The sequence below is a fragment of the Mytilus trossulus genome, unplaced genomic scaffold (assembly GCF_036588685.1).
Source record: "Mytilus trossulus isolate FHL-02 unplaced genomic scaffold, PNRI_Mtr1.1.1.hap1 h1tg000247l__unscaffolded, whole genome shotgun sequence".
NCBI classification, from domain to species: domain Eukaryota; kingdom Metazoa; phylum Mollusca; class Bivalvia; order Mytilida; family Mytilidae; genus Mytilus; species Mytilus trossulus.
Window position 1 is genome coordinate 80,014 of NW_026963318.1, and position 23,806 is coordinate 103,819.

At 32.0% G+C, this 23,806-nt stretch overlaps 1 protein-coding gene across 2 annotated transcripts; it reads right to left on the minus strand.

Annotated features, from left to right (window-relative positions):
- LOC134701592 (mucolipin-1-like) lies at nucleotides 1–23,503 on the minus strand. Of its 2 annotated transcripts, XM_063562733.1 has the most exons (15): nucleotides 23,447–23,503; nucleotides 22,713–22,792; nucleotides 22,330–22,502; nucleotides 20,482–20,673; nucleotides 19,350–19,515; nucleotides 18,172–18,265; nucleotides 17,110–17,203; nucleotides 16,062–16,158; nucleotides 13,593–13,696; nucleotides 12,002–12,154; nucleotides 10,846–10,962; nucleotides 10,080–10,202; nucleotides 6,905–7,117; nucleotides 6,001–6,128; nucleotides 1–351 (listed from the first exon to the last, which is right to left on the minus strand). In XM_063562733.1, the coding sequence occupies exons 2-15, from the start codon at nucleotides 22,789–22,791 to the stop codon at nucleotides 285–287; spliced, it is 1,800 nt and encodes a 599-aa protein (XP_063418803.1). In that variant the 5' UTR covers nucleotide 22,792; nucleotides 23,447–23,503; the 3' UTR covers nucleotides 1–284. The 2 variants fall into 2 exon arrangements, with proteins under 2 accessions (XP_063418803.1, XP_063418804.1); XM_063562734.1 differs by lacking the exon at nucleotides 23,447–23,503 and having other exon boundaries at nucleotides 4–351; nucleotides 22,713–22,853.
- Between the last annotated feature and the right edge of the window lie 303 nt (nucleotides 23,504–23,806).

A 23,806-nucleotide genomic window follows, 5' to 3' on the forward strand; every position in this document is an offset into this window, starting at 1 on the left:
GTGGTATCGATCTCTTATCATTATTTATATAAAACATTTGATTGAATAATCAACAAAATGTTTGTGTGATAATAGAACATTTTTTCAGATTTATAGAAATATAGACTGCATTTTTTAATCTCACTTCTTTTGATGTATGCAGCTACATACTGAAACATACTATTTTATATACAACATGGACATTATTCAACACTTTTAAAAATACAAATATGAAAACATTGATGAAATGGTTTATTGCAAATTAACTTCCTTGATCTTGACATCAAATTACATCGTCAAGACAATTACTGCAACATAGAGTCTTGCATTTGATTGGTAATATGTTTTATTGTATTTGTCTCATCACAAACCCTGAAATATACAGACGTATCTTAATTAGTGTTGTAAAATGATAACAAAGATGACCCTGCAAGAAATAGAAAGAACTTTGAAAGACGTTGCTACTTTTTGTACTATCAAACAGGTCAGGTACATTGTCCTATGCGCAGGGGCGGATCCAGGATTTTCGAAAGGGGGGCGTAGATTTTGAAATTGCCGAGCGGAGCGAGGCGAATTTTTTTTTGGTACCTGTTTAGGCCTAAAAACATAAAATAAGTGTAATATGCACTATTTAAACGGTTCCTGGCTTGGGGCATGTATATTTTATAGTTGCTGTAAAGTGTAAGGGTTGGACATTTTTTATGCTGTATTTCCCTATTAATTGTCTATCGTAAAATGATAGTATTGATCCAAAGCTATGTACTGATATATTTGATGTGGGTAGGACTTGTCAGTAAAAAATAGACAAGGAAATTCGATGAAATTTACAATACGACCGACACGAGTTAAAAAAGACAAACACGAAGTTTTTATCAAAATGTTTGATTGATATGTTTCACCCAACATAACTTAGAGAACCGAAGTGAGGGATTCCAAATCCACCAAAGATTACGAAAGTGTCTGAAATGACAACGAAGTTAGAATGAAGGTCGACAAATGGAGACCTAAAGGTCACACCCAGCAGGCAGGTTACAGTCTGGTCTTGAAAAAGTATTCAATATATATAAGTCCGGCGAAACAGACATTCCAGTCAGACATGCAAACCCCGGCCACAAAAAAACTATGCCCGTTTTTATTCATCATGTTCATTTCATGCTAAATAATTTTGTTGGAAATTTTCGTTTTTAATAGCAGAAAAGTGGACACGACTATTGCTTTCAATCCAGATACGGCCAGAATTTTTGTTTAAAGCAAGAATCAGAATCAATTTGTTCTTTCTCAAATATCTTAGACTGCCTCCTCAAATCAAATGGTTCGTACATGAGACTTGAAATTTTTCTAGAGCTTATACTAAAATTGAGAATGGAAATGGGGAATGGGGAATGTGTCAAAGATACAACAACCCGACCATAGAAAAAACAACAACAGAAGGTCACGAACAGGTCTTCAATGTAGCGAGAAATTCCCGCACCCGGAGGCGTCCTTCAACTGGCCCCTAAACAAATATATACTAGTTCAGTGATAATGAACGCCATACTAATTTCCAAAAAATTTATTGTACACAAGAAACTAATAATAAAATAATACAAAACTAACAAAGGCCAGATGCTCCTGACTTGGAACAGGCGCAAAAATGCGGCAGGATGACCGGGGATCATTGTTCAACTTTGTTATTTATAAAATAAGCTGGGGCATTTCGGGTTAAACATGTTTTCGTAGGTAAATAATATTATGGAACTTTTTTTTCATGAGAGTGTAATAGTCTATAGAGTATAATATTTACTATAACTTTCTGTTTGGTGGAATAGTGAAATAGAAGTCAATACGTTCTTGCTCAATCCTATGTCGCTTTGAAGGTTTCCTGATTGTCATGACATCCTCAGCCTAAGCAATGTGTATTACTGTAATTTGAATTTCAAAATGACCGTGTGCCGTTTTTTCAACGCACTGGTCAACTCCACCATAGCAAATCACATGACTTTGACAATCAGTAAATACCAGCGAAAAATATCTTTATAAGTAAAGAATTGTTGTATAAAAATTAAATACTCGGGAAATGACAAAATTCACGAAGTCTAGTCTGATTAATAATTTTACAAAAAAAAAATAAGTCCGAGCAAAGGGGGGGGTACGCCCTCTACGCCCCCTCTGAATCCGCCACTGATGCGAATATGCATACATTAGCATACTAATGTTCCCATCAATATGATTGATTGTTTACATAATTTTCAATCCACTAAACGAATTTTAATACAAGAATATTAACACAATGTGTTCAATTTACTGTGAACACGTGATTACAGCGCGATATCTTTTCAGATATTTCATCTTAATTTATTCTTTTTGTGATAACATTTACAGACCATGATCGAAATTATTAGATCTATGCTCAGATTGTCGGAAATTACTGTTTTCAGAAAAGAGTTTTAATTAAATACTTTAGATTTCAGATATTCGCTCTCGAGACAGCAGTGACATAAAATCCGAATGTTGATCTCAAATTGCATTTAAATTTCGAAAAAGGGAGGCTCCATAACATTTCAGTTATGTAGTAAAATAGAGAAAGTGAGTGGTAATCGTACGCAAACTGCACTCACAAACCTGTTTTGCTTTGAAAGAGAATACTTTTTTATATATTCAACTTACTTTTGCCATGCAAGTATCATAAACAATAAATAAAAGTACCATTATAAAACAAAACAAAAATCAAATTATGCACACCAACACATATTATCAAAAACATGTTTGTCTTGTGTTACCAAATCAAATGTTACCTTGTGTTACCACGTGTAATATTGATTAAAGGGTCCAATTTTGGCTGTGAGGGAAATTTCCAAGATCACTGGACTAGTTCCTTTTTTATATACTCAGTAAGAGGTAAATTGTATAGGTAATAAATTAATGATAATCCTACTGTATTATCCATCCATAATCATATCTATATCAGTCACCGTCACCGTCACTGTCACGGTTGTAAAGGCTTTAATTAACCCTTACCTTTATGACGTCACGTAAACGATATAAGTCACGGTTATAAAAGCCTTATCAATTCCCTAATATGTACTTCATCAAGTCTCTTGAAAAATTACATAAGAGAGATTAATTGTACTTTAGAAACATGTATAATAATAGAACGTATCAACAGCATACACCGTATCAAACCTAATTCCAGAGCTTTCGTGATTAACGTGGTGTCTCAAGTTGATATAGACGTGATATTGGAAAAAAACATACGATATGATCTATTCAGTTCACCTTTTTATCTTTTGTATGTAGATATTTTCCATTCCCCCACATGTTTACTTTTAACATTTTGTATCTAGCGTTTGGTATATGTAAAGAGTAAAATCACAAAAATACTGAACTTAGAGGAAAATCAATTCGGAAAGTCCATAATCACATGGCAAAATCAAATAAAAAAAACCCGCATAAAACACGAATGGACAAGAACTGTCTTATTCCTGACTTGGTACAGGCATTTTCAAATGTAGAAAATGGTGGATTAAACCTGGTTCTATAGCGCTAACCCTCTTACTTTAATGGCAGTCTCATCAAATTCCGATTTGTAAATAAGATAGAAACTAATAAAACATCCAAAAAATCAAAAGACAACTACATGGAAGAACAATGTATTCAACTATGGACAGGAACCCAAGTATTTCTCCATATCAAATTATTTAAACTATTGAATGAGACTTGTTGTAAGGAAAATACTTTGATAGCAAATATAGTCAAACAAGAGGCTCTCAAGAGCCTGAATCGCTCACCTGGTTTTTTTTTGTTTAATCTCTCATCAATGATTATTTTGGCTTTTCAATTTATTTAAATGTTCTTTGAATCGTCCTATTTTCTTCAAAAGCAAAAAAAAATATCATTTTCTCCTATGTTCTATTTTAGCCATAGGAGCTATGTTTCTTGACACACAAGGAAATGAAATATAAAATTTATACTAGATACTCTGATACTCTGAAACTCATTTAGCCTAAGTTTGGCTGAAATTGATACAGCAGTTTCAAAGGAGAAGATTTTTTAAAGTAAGTCACTGTCAACATGATGAACAAATTGTGAAAAAAGTCTTTAAAGGGCAATAACTCCTTAAGAGGTCAATTGACAATTTTGGTCAAATTGACTTATTTGTAGATCTTACTTTGCTTAACATTTTTGCTATTAACAGTTTATCTGTATCTATAATAATATTCAAGATAATGACCAAAAACTGCAAAATTTCCTTAAAATTACCAATTAAGTGGCAGCAACCCAACAATGGTTTGTTTGATTCATCTGACAATTTCAGGGCTGATAGATCTTGACCTAATGAACATTTTAACCCCGTCAGATTTGCTCTTAATGCTTTCGTTTTTGAGATATAAGCCAAAAACTGCATTTGACCCCTATGTTCTATTTTAAGTAACAGCGACCATGTTTTTTGACGGATCAAAAATCGAAGCACACACTTTGTGCAGGATACCCTAAGATACAATCCTGCTAAGTTTCATTCAAATCCATTCAGTAGTTTCAGAGGAGGAGATTTTTTAAAGTTAGCAAATATGATGAACAAATTGTGAAAAATTGTCATTAAAGGACAATAACCCCTTAAGGGGTCAATCGACAATTTTGGTCATATTAACTTATTTGTAGATCTTACTTTGCTGATCATTTTTGCTGTTTACAGTTTATCTTTATCTATAATAATATTCAAGATAATAACCAAAAACAGCAAAATTTCCTTAAAATTACCAATTAAGTGGCAGCAACCCAACCATGGTTTGTTTGATTCATCTGAAAATTTCAGGGCTGATAGATCTTGACCTAATGACCATGTATACCCCATTTCAGATTTGCTCTAAATCCTTTCGTTTTTGAGATATAAGCCAAAAACTGCATTTGACCCCTATGTTCTATTTTAAGTAACAGCGGCCATGTTTTTTGACGGATCAACAATCGAAGCACACACTTTGTGCAGGATACCCTAAGGAACAATCCTGCTAAGTTTCATTCAAATCTATTCAGTAGTTTCAGAGGAGAAGATGTTTGAAAAATTGTTAAAGACGACAGACGACGACGACGACGACGACGAGGGACGCCAAGTGATGAGAAAAGCTCACATGGCCTTTTAGGCCAGGTGAGCTAAAAATGTACGCAACCAATGTAGATAAAATGTACGTCGGTCTTGGTGCTTTGCCACCTATAATGCTTGATATTTCAGGATTAATTTTCATCAGGAACCCTGAAAGCCAAATACCGGAAGCCCACGGATGATAAGGAACCGAAATAGCTGACGAGCATTACGTCTAATGACCTAAAATAGCAAAATTCATTTCCGGGCGATTGTACCTGATGGAGTTAATTTCTTAATTTCATATATTTTGTATTAACAGACAATTTAAGAAAGGTTTGTTCAATCTGAGCTTGGAAAACGGAAACTATGATGTAAACCTTACATGCATAACATTAGGTTCACACGCGAAAATCAAAACTAAGATTTCGACATATCCGAGGTGTCTCAATACAGAGTACATTTTCAAATAAATTCTGTGTGCTCTTAAGTGATAGTGAACTCCTATTAGCCCACAATGCATACTGACTTTTCGTATCGATCGTCAATTTTCTATGGGGTATGTTTTTATTGTGTGTGTTACTTTGCGAATGTTATCTGACGTAGAAATTCTAGTGGGTTAGACCTGTCAATCTACGCAGACTTTTTCAATTTCGGTGAAGGAACCGATTACCCTTGACCTACCTTCCACTACATAGTTTGGGAAAGAACGGTCACCTTATACTCAATTTGTTAAGATAAACGACAAAAATATTGTCAGAGTTCCAATAAGAATAAATATGGCTTTTGTGATGAATATCAAATTAAAAAGTCACCCGCTTATTTTCGAAAATGTATAAAACTGAAGTAGAATATATAGTATATCCCGCAGACAATACAGATAATAAATGCTTCAAGTACCAATTCAAGCTAAGGGCGGTCTTAGAAGTATCGGTAAACATAAATTGTGCAATATTCATACTTACGACATACATCCCAACATCGATGGGCAACAATGTTTAACACATGACACACATGCAGCGGTGTCAAACGCTTTGGTTTCCATTCTTCCTATAAATTTCAGAAGGTCACTTCTGTGGTCTTTTTTATATGTCTAAAAAATCAATATTTGTATATTAATATAACACAAGAAAAAAAGGTAAATTTTTCGATTGACTGCATAAGAATAATTAGAAGGTTACTGTCGAAAAAAATAAGTATCTTCAATTCGCTTACAAAAGAGTTAACTGATTGATACGATATTCCCATGCTTGCGTTTCCTATCATGATTATCTTGATAGAGGATAGTTGCTCACAAGGAAGCTATTACATCAAGAGTTCCGAATGGTGAAAATTGAAATCATCACTTCTTTAATTTTACGAACGCCATCACGAGTTGGTTGACCGTTGTGGAATAACCTTTTAACAAATGATATCAGATATGTTCCTTACGTCTTAACTACAATCCCCTTCCCCGTCATGAATGTGACCTACCGAATTAGACTATTTGACGGATTTGTTATCTCATAAGCAACACGACGGTTGCAACATGTGGAGCTGATTAGCCTTCCGGAGGAACTGAGATCACCCCTTGTTTTTGGTGGGATTCGTGTTGTTTACTCTTTAGTTTTTTATGTTGTGTCATATGTACTGTGTTTGTCTGTTTGTCTTTTTCATTTTTAGCCATGGCGTTGTCGGTTTATTTTCGATTTATGAGTTTGACTGTCCCTCTGGTATCTTTCGTCCCTCGTTTTTAACTCATCAGGGAGAAGTAAGCTGTATTTAACGTATCAACATCTCTGCTTTTCGTATTAATGACAGATAAAGATTATAAATTGATTACTGATTACTGAATAAGATATGTTTTACAAATTAAAAAAATATACTTGCATTGTCATGTTGACGTTCATATGCTGTGTTGAATATTGCTATAAATATGTTTAAAGTGACTAAAGTAAATAAAGCCAAAAATATCACCAGAAAAATGACATTGATATACGAAATAATCTCTTTCTCAGAATCAATGGCAGTAAAAGTCACATAAACTTCGTCTCCGTGCATAATAGCCAACAAAGACTGGAAGGTGGATATCCAGGAAGCAAACTGTAAATATAAATCAATTACCAGCATGATTTAGTAAACAAAACATATGTTAACAGTACATTGCGGTTTATATATAATCCCAATGCCATGATTTTATGTTTTTCTTTTCACATATACCTGTATGGTAAAAAGCTTCGACGGCATCAATTGGTGATTTGATTTACGCAAGTTATGTTTTTCTGTCGTTCCTTAAAGTGATACCTGTATTGTATTGAAAGCTCCGACGGCATTAATTAGTGTGCTGGCGGTTGCAAGATAAGGTAACTGGCGTCAGGGATACGTTTCCGTATCATCAATTATGAATTGATGCCATGACAATTGGTGAAGTTATCAAATCAAAATGAACACCAACGATGTTGCATTATAATTATTCGTTTCTGAACCAATCTGATGTAGCAGACTGCTGCTGTACAAGTTATATCCATCAATGGAATCCGAAATATCATAAAAGGGGGCATAACAATCTATCTTATTCCTGAAGTCTTTCTTCTGATATTGAGACCGAGTTACGTCGATCGACCAGTCAGCTTATTTATTATGGTGATCAATTAACTTTTAACGTTGAAATTAGACATCGTTGAATTTTAAATTGTCATTTTCTTAAGATTTGTATTTGATTTTAATTCAAGAGTTATGAAAAAAAAAGTTAAATGAACATATAAATAACCATAGGGACAGTCACATACATGGCTTTCGTGATTAAATTAACACTTTTAACCAGTACGTTTGCCCGGTCAACAACTTGATATTATAGTTAGGAACTGTTATGATCATCATATGATGAGTTTTCACCTTTAATCTAAAGATATAAGAAATATGTAATCCAAATTACAATGCTTGTCCAAGAATATCACGATAAAGATTCATCTATTTTGCAAGTCATTCACCCTCATGACTTATATGTGATATTAACTTATAGCACATTGTCATATAAATAAAGGAATGTGAGAAATACGTTAATGAAACAGCAACCACCTACAAATATAATCCAATACAATAAACAACTCAATCAAACATCTACAGGGCAAACATTCATTTTTTTTTATCGTAATGTAATGGTATTGTAGATCCAGTAGAATTTCTATGAAAATTCACCAAAGTGTAAAACGATTCTTATCTGACATTTTTATCACATTTCACTCTTCAATAAATAGTCGTATGTTCATGGCGCATTTTTGAAGTACCATTACCTATATAACACTGGTGATTGGCATTATAATCAAAGATGTCTCAAACTGTTACATTAGGCACGGAATATATTTTGTCCTATGAAGGAATATGTTGCCACACTTGCAAATTCTGTTTAACCTGATTTTGTGAGGCTTTTTCTTTTGGCATAACATTTTCATTAAATTTTATATATAAATGTGTTCCAATTTTTTTTATCTTTGATACCTTTCTCTATACATAATTTGCCTTAAATCAAACTATAATGAAATAACTCTTTAAAAATTCCATGCGTTCGAAACCACATACAGTGGTTAACAATCACTGGGAACTTAAAAATCCAAACACTCAAAAGCAAATAATTATTAATATGATAAATATTAAGAGCTATTTAACCAGAAGGGACCTAAAACATTTGTAAAACATAGCTTATTGATCCGTGGTCAATTTAGCCTAAAGAAGTAAGTTTATTTTTCATTTAAAACGTAGCGTTCTTGATTGTTCATGCTATGGTGTATGCATAAGCAAAGGTGAGCTCTTTTTTTTCTAAAACTGCTACAAAAGAGGTATAAGGACTGTTATTGACTCTTTTTATTCTTTAGTTTGATGTATTTTAGCTTGTTTTTTTGCCAATTTATTAGGGAATTTTCTTTTTGATGTTCCACGGAGTTCCGTATATTTGGGATACTTACTTTTTTCCTAAGTCAAACAGTTCCCTTTCTGATTTTTGTAATTTTTGAAAAGCTCTTCGGGCGCATGGAAATGTTGATTTGAATTTTTACCAAAACGGACAGATCTGGCAATACACTATGATATGAATATGTCGGTGTCTCAGGTTATAGGCGACATATCTTCACGATCTTTATATACAAGTATAAAAATCATATTCGTCATTTGACAAGTGTGTCATATCCCGATGGTGAGACTTTGACTGCGTGTAGAATTTTATTTTCGAATGGCTTGTGATGATTGCAAAGCAAGAGATGTTTACCGCGTCGACATAATCGGTTTATTCCATATGAGATTGCATGCTATATCCTCAAGTTTTTTGGGTTTTTTACTTGATTTGTCGATACCTAATCGATTTACGAAATGTAAACATCGATAAACTTAATTCGCCTAAATTATTACCAATGTTATTTCAACTGATCGGGCGGAGCTTACGTTTTAATTTGCATAAGGACAGTCTATGTGAAGATGTGTGTGATAAGGATGATTACCGTTATAATTATTACTGATTTCTAATCACCTATCAGTGTCATCAAAAGAATTTACAAAACAATGATACTTTTTTTTTTAGTTTATCCTTAAACCCCTAACTATAGATGGACTGGTTTATTATGAGCGAACCGGTTAAACTCCGCCCAGTCAAGTGAAATAAATTGAGTATTACCTGCTCCTATTATGACATTTGAAATGAGAGCGTACTCATCTGGAGATTAATTCAGTCACTGTCAATACACCCTATCTTGATCATTATGGCGATCTCCATTAAGCTTTCATTGTAACATTAATTTGTATCTCCTTGATGATCTTACTATATCAAACATTGGTACACTACTGATATTTTGTATTTAAACATTACTCATACTATATGTAATACTAGTTTTACCTGTAGGATATAAGTCTGAGAACATGAATCTATTGTCTAATCTAGTTTCACATAACTTGTATGAAAACTATACTAAGAGGACGTCAAATGAGTAATGTGGTAAACATTTATGAATCTCTTATTTTAACTATTCTTCAAATTCTTTAAAGAAAAGAGGAGACCTTATAAAATAAGATAAAATACCTTTATATGATAGGGTCCAATGACAACCCATGCAAATAACACAAACCCAGTAAACAATATTGAAATGCAGGCCAGGAACTTTAAAACAATAAATGCTGATCTCTCCATCACAGAAAATAAAAGCTGTAATGTAATTGAAAACAAACAAGATTCATTCACAATTTGTATGTTTTCTTATAAATATAAATGTTAAATGTCAAAATATTAGACTTAACAGTAGTGTGTTATTGATGAGATGTCTTAAGCAGTTAAACATTCTTTTCATACAAAAGACTCATTGGTGGTGTTCGCATAAATTCTAAGCCTCCGATGCGCTTTTCTTTTCACGCGATATAAATCTATGTAGCAGACGTGTGTGACATTACATTCCATTTAAAAGTAGTACGGTTCTGTCTGCGATGGTTCAAATCGGGAAGGTTTGTACTGATGATTTAAACATAATTTTAATTTATCAATGAGCTTTTTATCATATAATTGTAGGATGTGTACTAAAATGGTGTGTCAAAATATATCTTAACGCAAAGAAATGTGAAATGTAAAAAAGATGAATACATGAATAAACTCATCATAGATACCTGGACTAAATCTTATATATACGCCAGACGCGCGTTTCGTCTACAAAAGACTCATCAGTGACACTCGAATCAAAAATAGTTTTAAAAAAGCCAAATAAAGAACCGACAACTAAAATATCGACAAATAAAATAGTTCAAATCCGGGTTAATTAAACAATATATATTTCGTACTCCATATGCTTTTTACTTACGCCAAAAACGTGATCATACGCTAAATAATGCAAAACACTCATCCATGTAAACAAACATCCAAATCCAAGGAGAATACCAGTTGTATCGTACATTGATATGATATAGTTTGTTTGTATCTGGAGTAGAATATACATGTATAAAGGATGATAAATAAATAAAACTCTGTTTGAAAGCCTACGTTAATATGAATTAGGCTGGTGTCTTCAGTTTTCCTCAGTTAAAATAAGAAAAAAAGTGTATTTTCTGTATTGGTTTTTAACTATTCGACCTTAACTCTATTCACTTTTAAGACATCTTGACACGTAAAAACTTCCATTCTGTAGATTTTTCATAAGTAACATCTGCGCATATTCTTTGCTATTAAGATGATTTTCTAAAACCTTCTCCGTCCGATTTAACCTCCCTAATAAATTGAATCTTGAATCGGCCATCGACTTTTTCTGTTTGATACAATAGACCACTTTCGAGTTCATCCGTCACCGGCAAAAACTCGTCAATTATGCACGCCTTTATGACGTCATTTACCAGATAGAGGGGCTCGCCTGTATCCCTGCACTATTTACGTTCATCAAGCGTCTTAGTGATCGTTTTTGTGCAGGATAAACTAGAAATAATGGTTGCTCTGTAGGTACTTACTGACAATTCCCTTATGACAGCAGTGTTGATTGTCTATTTTTAGAATTCAATTTGCCGAATAATTCGTACAATATAGAATTATAATTTTCCAACCACTCGCTCAACCTTGTAAGGAAGTGACGACGCCCCTAAACGCACAGATGACTGCGATAAAGGCGCGTATAATTGACGAGTTTTTTCCGGTGACGGATGAACTTGAAAGTTGTCTATATACTTTCAAAAAATATAAAATCAGAAAAAAAAAGAGAACTCCGAGGAAAATTCCAAAAGGAACGTCCCTAATCAGTTGGCAGAAATCTAAAGCTTAATCACATTAATAAAGGCAACAGTAGTATACCGCTGTTCAAAACGGTTGCATAACAACTATCATATTCTTGACTTGTTACAGGCGTTTCTTTATGTTGCATTAAACTTGTTGGTATAGCTAGCTCAACATTTCACTTGTATGAGAGCCTCATCAAATTCCAACAATTTCAATTCAAATGTGTCTACTATTATTTTAAACAGAATTTTACTCACCCCATGGTCAATACTTAATTTCATGACTGATCCCACTATTGTTATGATATTCGAAAAACATAATATCAAATCATTCAGCTTGAAGATTTCCCAACACGCTCTATTAGATAGTATCTTTCCTTTTTCCTTCTTCTTGTAAAGGGCTTTTGTTCTCTGAATCAGTATAAAAAATTATTTGTATTTTTTCTTGAAGAATGACTTTAATCATATTGAAATCTTTTTTTTTTATTATTATACAAATTATACAATCGTTTGCCACTATAAAATAAGACACTGTGTTCTGATGCGCCAAAGCATCTATCTTGTTTTAGCATTACTTCCCAAATACAACCTTTAACATATCTATTTTTCGATGCAATAGACGATTACAAATATTTTCCAGGAAAACATTTGAAGGTGTATTCATAATAAATGCGAAATCGCTAAGTCAATCAGTAAACATAAAGCAGGATATGACCCATGTTTACTGGTCTAAAAACAAGCTGATAACTACCTTAAACAAACACTTTGGTATTATGACACTAGTCTTTATAATGAATTTCATAATCTTTGGAGTTTGCATAAATGGTAACATCTCATTGGAAGTAGATAATTTATGGAAAAAAAAATCGAAACTTATTCGAAGTGGGTGACATGTTGGATTTTTTTTGTTTGTTGTCTTGTGTTGATGTGTATATATTTGTAGGAATCAGAACCGCTACGGTCACGCTGAAATTCTATGATCCAAGCCGAAGTGCATTGATAAACACGCTGAAGTACGAAGGTTAGCGTTAATGTTACGATTGAGTGTGATGGTGTATACCAGCTAGCCGCTATGGTCTGAAGTAAGAATCGCATTTAATGAGGCTGTGTAGTATTTAGAAGGCTAGCTTCGCATTTGGAAGTTCCGGTTTAATTTTTGGTCCGGACAAACAAAAGTTAATTTGGTAATCATCCGTTAAGCCCGCAGAAGTAAAGACTTAATTGGAAACATAGACTAGAGGCTTCCGATTTAGTACAATGGATTAGAGAAACAAAATACGTTATTAGGAGCTTGAGTGTACAGGTTCTTACAAAGCAGGATTTGTCCCAAGAATAAAACGAAAAACTTTTATTTCATTATATTTTTTTAAAATATCATTAAATATAATTAAGGGAAACATGTACTGGAAGAAAAAGTCATCATTAAGATTAAGATCAAGACATATCATCAGTCATACAAAATATTTGACGCATACTTCTTCATTTGCAGATCATCTTTTAACTTCTTTGTTCCTTATGATATGTTGCTTGTCTTAGTTTTACAAATTTTTGTAACATCCACCTGCATGACCTTAAATGCTCAAAACTGTTCTGGATTTAATTTTTTTTAGTTATTTTAGTTTTTCTCTTTCCGCTGTTTGCATTTTGAAAAACTTTATCTACAAAATTTTATTCTCCTGTCTGCAAACAATTAATTGTGTTTTAAAAGAAACGTCACAATAACTATACGTCATTCCAAATCATCGCACTTCAGCTAAAATACCATTGTACTTCGTCGAGTACCATCGAACTTCAGCGTGCCAATCGTATTTCCGCGTTCGTATCGCATATCCGAGTCCTACATATTTACCTTGCACAGAAGGATAGAAGATATGCAACTGTACAAACAGAACAGTCCGTGTAGACCACAGAACAATAAAACAAGTGCTGAAATCACAATTTCCTCAACTTTTGCTGAAATGATCAAGGAAATAGTTATGAATAAGTAATTCACAACATTAAACATCTTTCACAGCATATGCACTATGATGAACACCGTGTAGACATTGAAATATCAAAATGATGTCAAATTGTACCTCTCAGGTAACAAACGTTTCATGAAATTATTTTTATAAAGAGTCATAATATATCATGTTGCTGACGAAATCCATTTATTGACCGTTTTAGAAAAATAGAAATAAAAAACTATATCATCCACAAAATTTGACAAAACAAATGTCATAATAACATGAACAATGATAATAATAATAGTAGTGGTATTTTATTAACATCATTATTATTATCATTATTTATATTATTATATTTATCGTTATTATTATTATTATTAATAAAAAAAGTAGCAGTAGTAGTAGTAGTAGTAGTATTTTTATTATAATAAAGATAACGATAATAGTATAGCAATAAAGGCCTAAAATGGTTTACTTTTATAACAAGTTCTTGGATGGAGAGTTGTCTCATTTGCATTCATACCACATCTTCCAATGTCTATTTTAACATTTAAGGCCAATAAAGAGTAATGCCATTCAATTATGCATGCTTGTTTATAAAATTCGTCTAACACTTAAAAGAAATGTATATCTATCTTAATGATTATAAAAAAGAAGATGTGGTATTATTGCCAAATAGGACAACTTGCCACAAGAGACCAGAATGACACAGAAATTAACAACTATAGATCACCGTACGGCCTTTAACAATGAGTAAAGCCCATACCGCATAGTCAGGTATATCAGGCCCGAAATTACACTGTGAAACAATTTTTGCTGTTTACAGTTTATCTCTATCCATAATAATATTCAAGATTATATCCAAAAACAGCAAAATTTCCTTAAAATTACCAATTCAGGGGCAGCAACCAAACAACGGGTTGTTCCATTCATCTTAAAATTACAGGGCAGATAGATCTTGACCAGATAAACAATTCTACCCATGTCAGATTTGCTCTAAATGCTTTGGTTTTTGAGTAATAACCAAAAACTGTATTTAACATCCATGTTCTATTTTTAGCCGTGGCGGCATCTTGGTTGATTGGCCGGGTCAAAAAACACAATTTTAAACTAGATACATTAATGATGATTGTGGCCAAGTTTGGATTAATTTGGCCCGGTAGTTTCAGAGGAGAAGATTTTTGTAAAAGATCATGGAGATTTACGAAAAAAGGTTAAAAATTGACTATAAAGGGCAATTACACCTAAAGGGGTCAACTGACCATTTTGGTCATGTTGACTTATTTGTAAATCTTACTTTGCTGAACATTATTGCTGTTTACAGTTTATCTCCATCTATAATAATATTGAAGATAATAACCAAATAAAGATAAATTTCCTTAAAATTACCAATTTAGGGGCAGCAACCCAACAATGGATTGTCTGATTCATCTAAAAAAATTCAAGGCAGAAAGATCTTGACCAGATAAACAATTTTACTAATTGTCAGATTTGCTCTAAATGCTTTGGTTTTTTGAGTAATAACCAAAAACTGCATTTAACCTCCATGTTCTATTTTTAGCCGTGGCAACCATCTTGGTTGATTGGCCGGGTCAAAAAATACAATTTTAAAACTAGATACATCAATGATGATTGTGGTCAAGTTTGGATTAATTTGGCTCGGTAGTTTCAGAGAAGAAGATTTTTGTAAAAGATCATGGAGATTTACGAAAAAAGTTTAAAAATTGACTATAAAGGGCAATAACTCCTAAAGGGGTCAACTGACCATTTTGGTCATGTTGACTTATTTGTAAATCTTACTTTGCTGAACATTATTGTATTGCTGTTTACAGTTTATCTCCATCTATAATAATATTCAAGATAATAACCAAAAACAGTAAAATATCCTTAAAATTACCAATTTAGGGGCAGCAACCCAACAATGGGTTGTCTGATTCATCTTAAACATATCAGGGCAGATAGATCTTGACCTGATAAACAATTTCACCCCATGTCAGATTTGCTCCAAATGCTTTGGTTTTTGAGTTATAAGCCAAAAACTGAATTTTAACCCTATGTTCTATTTTTAGCCATGGCGGCCATCTTGGTTGGTTGGCCGGGTCAAAAAGCACACTTTTTAAACAAGATACATCAATGATGATTGTGGCTAAGTTTGGTTTAATTAGGCCCAGTAGTTTCAGAGGAGAAGATTTTTGTAAAAGTTAACGACGACGGACGCAGGACGACGACAACAGACGCAAGACGCCAATTGATGAGAAAAGCTCACTTGGCCTTTTAGGCCAGGTGAGCTAAAAATGAACGAAAAGCGATATTCATCAAATAATACTTAACCGACTAAATTAGATATTTAAAGTAATTTATCCTTCACCTACCATCAACCGTACTATCTGCACTGCATTTTACTTCTTCTACACTTGTTTTAAGTTTAACTATTATTTGTCCGTTTATTTGTCGATTATCAAAGAAAACCTGTATAATCAAAAATTGAAAAACTAGCTTTATAGCAATTGTGTCCTTCCAAATAATATAAACAAACATTTGTTTTGTCTTACGCTTAAATAAAGAAAATAAAAGTATGGAGCATTCAAATATGAAAGAAGCGTACAATTACGTAAAAATGAAAATAATTCTTTCAGATCAATTTAATCGGTTTGATATGAGCATACCTAATGTTTTAATTGATAGATAAAGCGATGTCAATTGCAAACCATTACTTCTTAATCGATGTGAGGCGAACTTTATTTACCAGAGTTTTGTAAGGACTCTGTAAGTAGAGTTGAGAAAAAAATGTATGATTTAAATGGTTCATAAATATATAAAATACTAAAAGGTGTGAGCCACAAACCAAAGCTAAAACCGGCAAAAATGCACTAGGTTTTTATAATAAAAACTGATAATACATTGTATGCGTTGTTGTCAGCATGAGGTAAAAAGGATGGGATTTTGGCTTATATGATATTAACATATATGAATCACAGAGTATCCATTACTGTCAAGCCATCCATGAGTGTGTACCTAAACTTTTTAAAGAGATACACTTACCTTTCATTAAAACAATAAGGATTTGAAAAAAATGCTCTTAGATATCAGGTCAACTAGGAGATATATCTTCAAATATTTTCAAATATCCGAGTCGTAAAGTTTCAATGCATGCAAATTTGTCATAACTATTCGACACAAAATAAATGTTGCAAGAAAATTGATGCATTGTGGTCTACCTTATTAGATGTCATTGAATTAAGTCTTCCATGAACTTCTCAAAATAAATGTGGATGTTTTGTTGCATCCATAGTATCTTTACTTAGGCGAAACATGACAAAATACTTGTAATTTCAGATCTCAGTGTAGCTAACGTATTCTCCGGAATACAAAAAAAAATATGCTATGGTTCTCAAGAAAAGTTTAATAAAAATTACTTACAGTGCCGTGAATACCGTAACACTGTATAGCCTTTTTAGTTTCAGCATTCAAATGGACTGAACTTAATTTGAAATCAATGCTAACTGACAGTAACCTAAAATGAAATATGAATATGTAGAGAAAACAAGTCGTTCATCGATAACACATCAACAACATAACCGTGAAATCGCCATTTGACGAACTAATTCGCTAATATTTTTTTTGGTTTCTGTCAAGTTTGAGTTAGAGAAATTGGAATATAATTGGTAAAAACTCACATCATAATGTCTTGCAATTGCTCAAATAAATATGACATTTACAACTAGGATGATGGGACAAAATGATAAAGTGTGCTTATTTTTAACCTACTATCTTTTTCATCATTTTTATTACATTTTACTTAAGATAGACATAAGTAAAGTCGTCAACAGTAAAGGAGCAAGCTTATTTTTTTATATGTTCTCCCCAAATATGGAACAAACACTGTAAGGACTGTAAAGCTTTAAAATCGTTCCATGAACTGCCATTTTGAAATAAAACGCATACGAACCAACCACATCTCTTTATTTTTACACTGAAAAGTAATGTTAATAAGCGTACTATAAAAACCTATCCAAATCAGCAGTGTTTGGTTGTGAAATAATTAATTGACTGTCAAACAATAGGTAAAAAATTATAAAACAAAATACCTGTTACAATTCTATTTTAAAATAATGTAAGGTTAAATCTTATTTTTATTTTTATTTTAGCAGACATTTGTTCATGTTAAACTAAAGCTTGGTTTTACATGTTGACTTCCATACTGTCTTTGGCAAAACTTTTAGGAGTTTTGGTCCTCAATGCTCTTCAACTTCGTACTTTAATTGGCCTTTTTAACTTTTTTGGATTCGAGCGTCACTGATGAGTCTTTGTAGACGAAACGCGCGTAAGGCGTATATGCTTAATTTGGTCCTGGTATCGGTAATGAGTTTATTTATGATTTATGTTAATGTCTGATTTCAGGGGATTTCAGGATATCAAATTTATATAAACATACAAGCATTAAAATTAAAAAAGTTAAATTTGTACACAAAATTGAATTACCTCACTAATTTTCCATCAGTACTTCTCATCAGGTCTGATATGCTTGGTTGGAAGCCATAATCAGGCGGGCTTTGTTCATCAATGTTACTACAGACTGTTGGTAAATACAACGACTTACATTATCAATATGCTAAAGAGTTTCAATGACAGGATATTTTGTATGTTTGTTTTTTAATAGGAAATCAGCATTTCCAGTACATATTGATAAGTTCCATTAATTGTAAACAGATACCTTCTTTCAATATTTTTAAGTATTTTTTTTTATGAAACTGGTCCTATTATTTACAAATTCAATCTACTATAAAAATTATTTCCTTTAACTGAATCATTTAAAGTTTGATAATCAGTTGAAACGAATCTATCTCAACAAGCTTAAAATATAAGATAAAGAAATGTGATGAGGTCTTTCTCATACCTTGACCTTTATCAAAAAAAATATTACAGACATAGCCTTTAGAGAAAAAAGCGTTAGTCAAGAAAATCTCAAATAGCCATTTTTATTTGAGTTATTGCTGTGTTATTTCTTTCTATCTTTTTCGTTTTTTGTTTGTTAAAGATTATATTTGCGATTGAAGTATTTCCCATGGATTTATCTTGATATTTGTTTATACTCTCATGTAATATTTTGCTTTCTGTAAAGTATGTAGGTATGTGATATGCTGTCGAAAATTTACATGTTATAATGCACTAGTATTTTATTCATTTATGTATTTCTCTGCCCTAATTTTTCTTGCGTTTATTTGTACTGTATTGTTGTCTCATAATGTTAGCATAATTTAGCGGTGTTTTTAACATTTAAATGTAAGCAGGAGTTTTGGCTAGCCAAAAAAACAGTTTCCAGGAACCATTTTTTCCTTAAAATTTCATAACCATGTCATAAAAGTGGCAGTTGTTATATTCCTTTTCTTCATCTGTATATATAGAGAATGATACATGGCAAAATCCGTATCATATGTCGTAGCATCCCGAGACACCAATATCAGCCCAAGGACCCTTAGCATAGCTCTTGGGATTATATTGGTGTCTCGGGTTGATACGGATGCGATATTGAAAACGCCATATGATACTCTCTATATATAAGGAAATATTTCACATTTTATATCCTAGCTTATGATCATAGAATTTAACTGTTTTTTTACGTTTACTGACATAGAGTTGTGTATTAAATAGTAAAACACCTGTCTTATGGGTTGTATCTATTGCTACAATTTTTTCTTCGTCTTCATTATATATTCCTGTCTCGTAATAATAAAGACACAGTGTAACTGGCTTCTCGCGTCCACCTGTTCCGTTTATCCGTCTGATGAAGAAAGACCCGACAGATGTTGTTGGGATATTGTAAACCTTTAGACAAATAATTTACATATAATTATGAATATAAGAAATATGAGTATAACCTAATGACCTGTATAGTTTGATGCCCTTTTACACGATTACCAATCTTTGCAATGCTCCGGGACTGAAGGATTTAAAACTTTCTTTGTATAAATTTTCCATTTATAAATTAAGGAATGACAATGAAATAAAGATTCCAACTCATTCAATGTAAGCTTGAGTTATAAATATCTTTTTTCGGGTCTTATTGTGATGATTTAGATCCTAAAATATTTCAAAAGGGTTATATAATTAGTTACCTTTTTCATTTTTATCTTAATTAATACAAGTTAACAGATGGAAATTACTCGACATATATACCTGGAGGAGAGGTTAATTAGACAAACTTGCGTTAATGAGTCCTTTTTTTTAAATCAGCTCTTGCCTTTTTGTAATTCTCTTTAGTAGTTGAACAATAATATCTCAATATATAAATATATGCATTTCAACTAATGCAATTGATAGTCAGTGAATTCGTTTTTGTTTTTAAAGAATCTTTAATCTAAATGATTCAGATTTGTTAATACTTTGTGTAGACAATTATTTTCAATAAGCGGAAATGGTTTCGACTACGAAGGAAAATGTGTGCAGACATCAACATTGAAAATATCGTTGGATAACTGTTGAAAAAATGCTTGGCGGCAATAGGTTTGTCGAATCACTGTTGAAAATGCGTTTAGATAGATTCATTCTTTATTTGGAACGTACAGTTTAATATATGTTTTCTAAAGGTGTGATAGGACGAACAATTTGTTCTAACCTGGTATGAGACAAAGAGACCAATTTACATATTATGTTAATAAATAGTGATGATGGGTTTTTTCTAAATATCATTCACCACAGAATAGGCATATTACCCAAAAGTTCGAAGAGTTTTGCATGGCCCAATTGCACTCATTTAGACCTTAGAATCAACCAATTATGTGCAATACTTACGTTTGTAACAGTATGATTGATATGCTTTAACAGGTTATCTATGGTGTAAATGGCATAGATACCAGTCGATGGCGGATATGGCATAGTTTCATAATCCTGGGACCAGTCTTTCAACAATAAATGTTTCATTGCTATATTATTTCGTTCCAAAAAGTCAGCAAACTGTGCCCGATCATTTCCAAATAGTACTAACTATAATGACAAAATATGACCGTCATGTTGTAAGCTATTGTTCATCGTTTTTTTCACAAAAACGGCAAATTTTTATGAGTCCCGGAAATTTTATATGATATTTATAATTACTCAAAGGACCTATCGAAACTTCATATTCATATTCTTTTTGTTTATCTAGGATAATTCATGATTGATAAATACAACAAACGAAATAGAGCTTTACAATGATCTCCACAGGTTATCCAATTCATTTATCACACTACATGAAGTTTTTGGTATTTCTTTTTCACGTGTAGTATTAAGATGTTATCTTTTGTCACATCATTTTTTTGTAATATATTAAGCAAAAAGTTTACCAAGCCTTTCAAATGTTCTTGCCAAATACAAAACAAAATATTTTCACACAATAATAGATTAAGAATTTCTAAGGATTTATTCCCTCAAATTTTGAAAGGAGAAAAAAAGCAAAAACATTATAACACTAATTAACGTTTCAATACAAAAATAAACAATTGAAACATGTAGGAAACATAATGAAAAGACAGATATTTTTCTGTCATGCATAATGAGAGGACGAATGTGATGACTAAAGCACAATTTGAATTTAAAATCCAGACATTGAGAAACTTTTGTAAAAAATACATAAAAGGTAAAATAATACAGCGTACGAATCATGTATCAACATCATTTAAGAACAATGCTTTTTGAACTCATTTCGACTATTTAAAAATGTTAAATGTTGCACCCAAATTGTTTACATTTTTACCTTTTATGTCTATTAGTTTTGCTTACTCATTGTTGGCTATATAAAGGAATTTTATGCAACTGTGCACTATTTTTTTCCTACGATTGTAACAGCTTATCTATTCGTATGGAAATTATTTCTTTTAAAAATAAAGATACAATTACCAATACAAATAAGTTTGGTATACCATAGAGAGAAATTTAAAAACCTATATTTTATACTATGCGACAGTATAAACGTATGAATTTGAATGATAAAAAAAAGTAATATTATAATAAAGAATCAGGGAATATGTAAATATAAAATAAAAGATCAAAGACAGAAAATCTCATATTTTTTGTATGAGGCTTTGTTGCAGCATAAAGGAGAGATTAGCCTAGCACTCGAACAGTTTCGATGTGAATACACTCGTTGATATTTCCTTACCTTGATATACTATTGTTTTTACATTTGAAACTAAAAAATCTGAAAATATTGATTTTCAATCCCTAATCGTGCCCCAAGTTTGGAATACAACTGACTACATTGTAAGGATTAGCACGTTTACTGATAAATAAATAAATGTTCTGGGTGCATTATAAAAACAAGTAAAATCCTTAAAATACTGAACTCCGCAGAAATTCAAAACGAAAAGTCCCTAATCAAATGGTAAATCAAATGAAAAAACACATCAAACGAATGGATAACAACTGTCATATTCCTAACTTGGTACATGCATTTTCAAATGTAGAAAACGGTGGATTGAACCTGGTTTTATAGCGCTAAACCTCTTACTTGTATGACAGAAGCATCAAATTCAATGTTTCCCTCAGTTTTAGTTTGTGACGCGGATTTTTTTTCTCTGTCGATCTATGACTTTTGAACAGCGGTATTCTGTTGCCTCTATTTACCGGGATACTGAAGATAAATAAATTGAATAAAACAAATACCTGATATGTGCATAAAACCCATACAAACAGCAGGAGGATAAGTTTTTCTGGTACCCTGCCAAGTCCACGACCCTTACACATTCGTGTGTATGGATCGTTAAAATGATTATTAAGTGTATGTAATAGTTCTTCTTCTTCTTTATCTTTACTAGATGAATGATGCTTGCCAGGATCTTTACAAAAAAAGAAAATAAATGAAACACAATGATATCATCATACAATTGAAGTAAATAATGCGTTGAAGATCATAATATTAGACAATTACTGAGAGAAGATGTCAAATAAAACGAAGGTACAAGAAAATTATCGATTGATTAATTAGTTGATATCATATAATATTTTAGAAACAGTTAAGTTGTAGAATCAAAATAGTTCATATTTACCTTCAAAATTGTCTTCTGCAGATTTTCTTTCCTTTTGTATGTCTCCAATGTCAGACATATCTACTTCAGGTGTTGCCATACTAAATATAAACCTTATTGAGTTTTTGATTATTCACTTTTTGATGTAATTGTAACTTGACACTACATTTTCAGTATTAGTTTTTGACGGAAATTTAAAAATTAAACAACCACATCCTGTATATATATATCGGATGATAATATTGTGCAACACGAACCTCGCTGAAAGCCTAGACGTATTAAAAGAGCATACGCAGTCAAATTTGGGATCACCGAATTGACCCAAATTAGGATTTTTTATTTTAAACATATTTCAACGTTTACATGGTATATGCAATTTACAATAGAGTCCCAAAGAAACATTTGACAACATAAATATGAAAGTTATTGTATAAAAAGGTAGATTGTTCGATTATTGAAGAATATGATAGCCTTCAGAGTGGGTTACTATGACATCAATATTGTGTTTGCATGCTTTATAGGCTATGTTATGTTTGACAGTTCATATTTTCACATCGGTACAATCCATACAAAAAAAATTTAGTCGTTTATATATATCCTCTCGTCCTCTACTTCGTGTTATACCGTGGTAACACTTTGTTTTTCTCAAATGAAAATAAATTTATTAAACAAGAGTTAAGTCATTTAAACGATGTTTAATTACAAACATTTTCTAATTGAGGATTATTTATCTTATAAAATGCATGTACACATACCTTTTGTAAGCACTTGATCACTCTGGTGGGTTTAAATGTACGACTTTTGAAGTAAGCAAATTCCTAACATTATTTTATAAAACTATTAATAGATAATTAGTTTGCAGACACTATAGAATTAACATTTAAAGGACATAATTATTAATCACGTGATCAATTAAACATTCCATTCGGAAAATGTTTAAACATTTTAAAAGATTTTATTTGGTCCACCACCTGTCTGTATCTTAATTATCTAGTATGAACAGAATGTAACATCAGTAGATTCGGAACTACTACTATTTATCTTTACAATGTATCAAAGTACATTGAAAACTTTTACTTCTTTAAAAAGAATTCGGGAATATCTATTAGTTGAAA

Coding starts and splice junctions, on each gene's coding strand:
- LOC134701592 (XM_063562733.1), bottom strand. CDS start 22,791: ATGGCAACACCTGAAGTAGATATGTCTGACATTGGAGACATACAAAAG. Junction 18,266..19,349: donor AGATACAACCCATAAGACAG/GTGTTTTACTAT, acceptor ATTTACCAACAG/TCTGTAGTAACATTGATGAA. Junction 10,963..12,001: donor AATTAAGTATTGACCATGGG/GTGAGTAAAATT, acceptor ATTCTACTCCAG/ATACAAACAAACTATATCAT.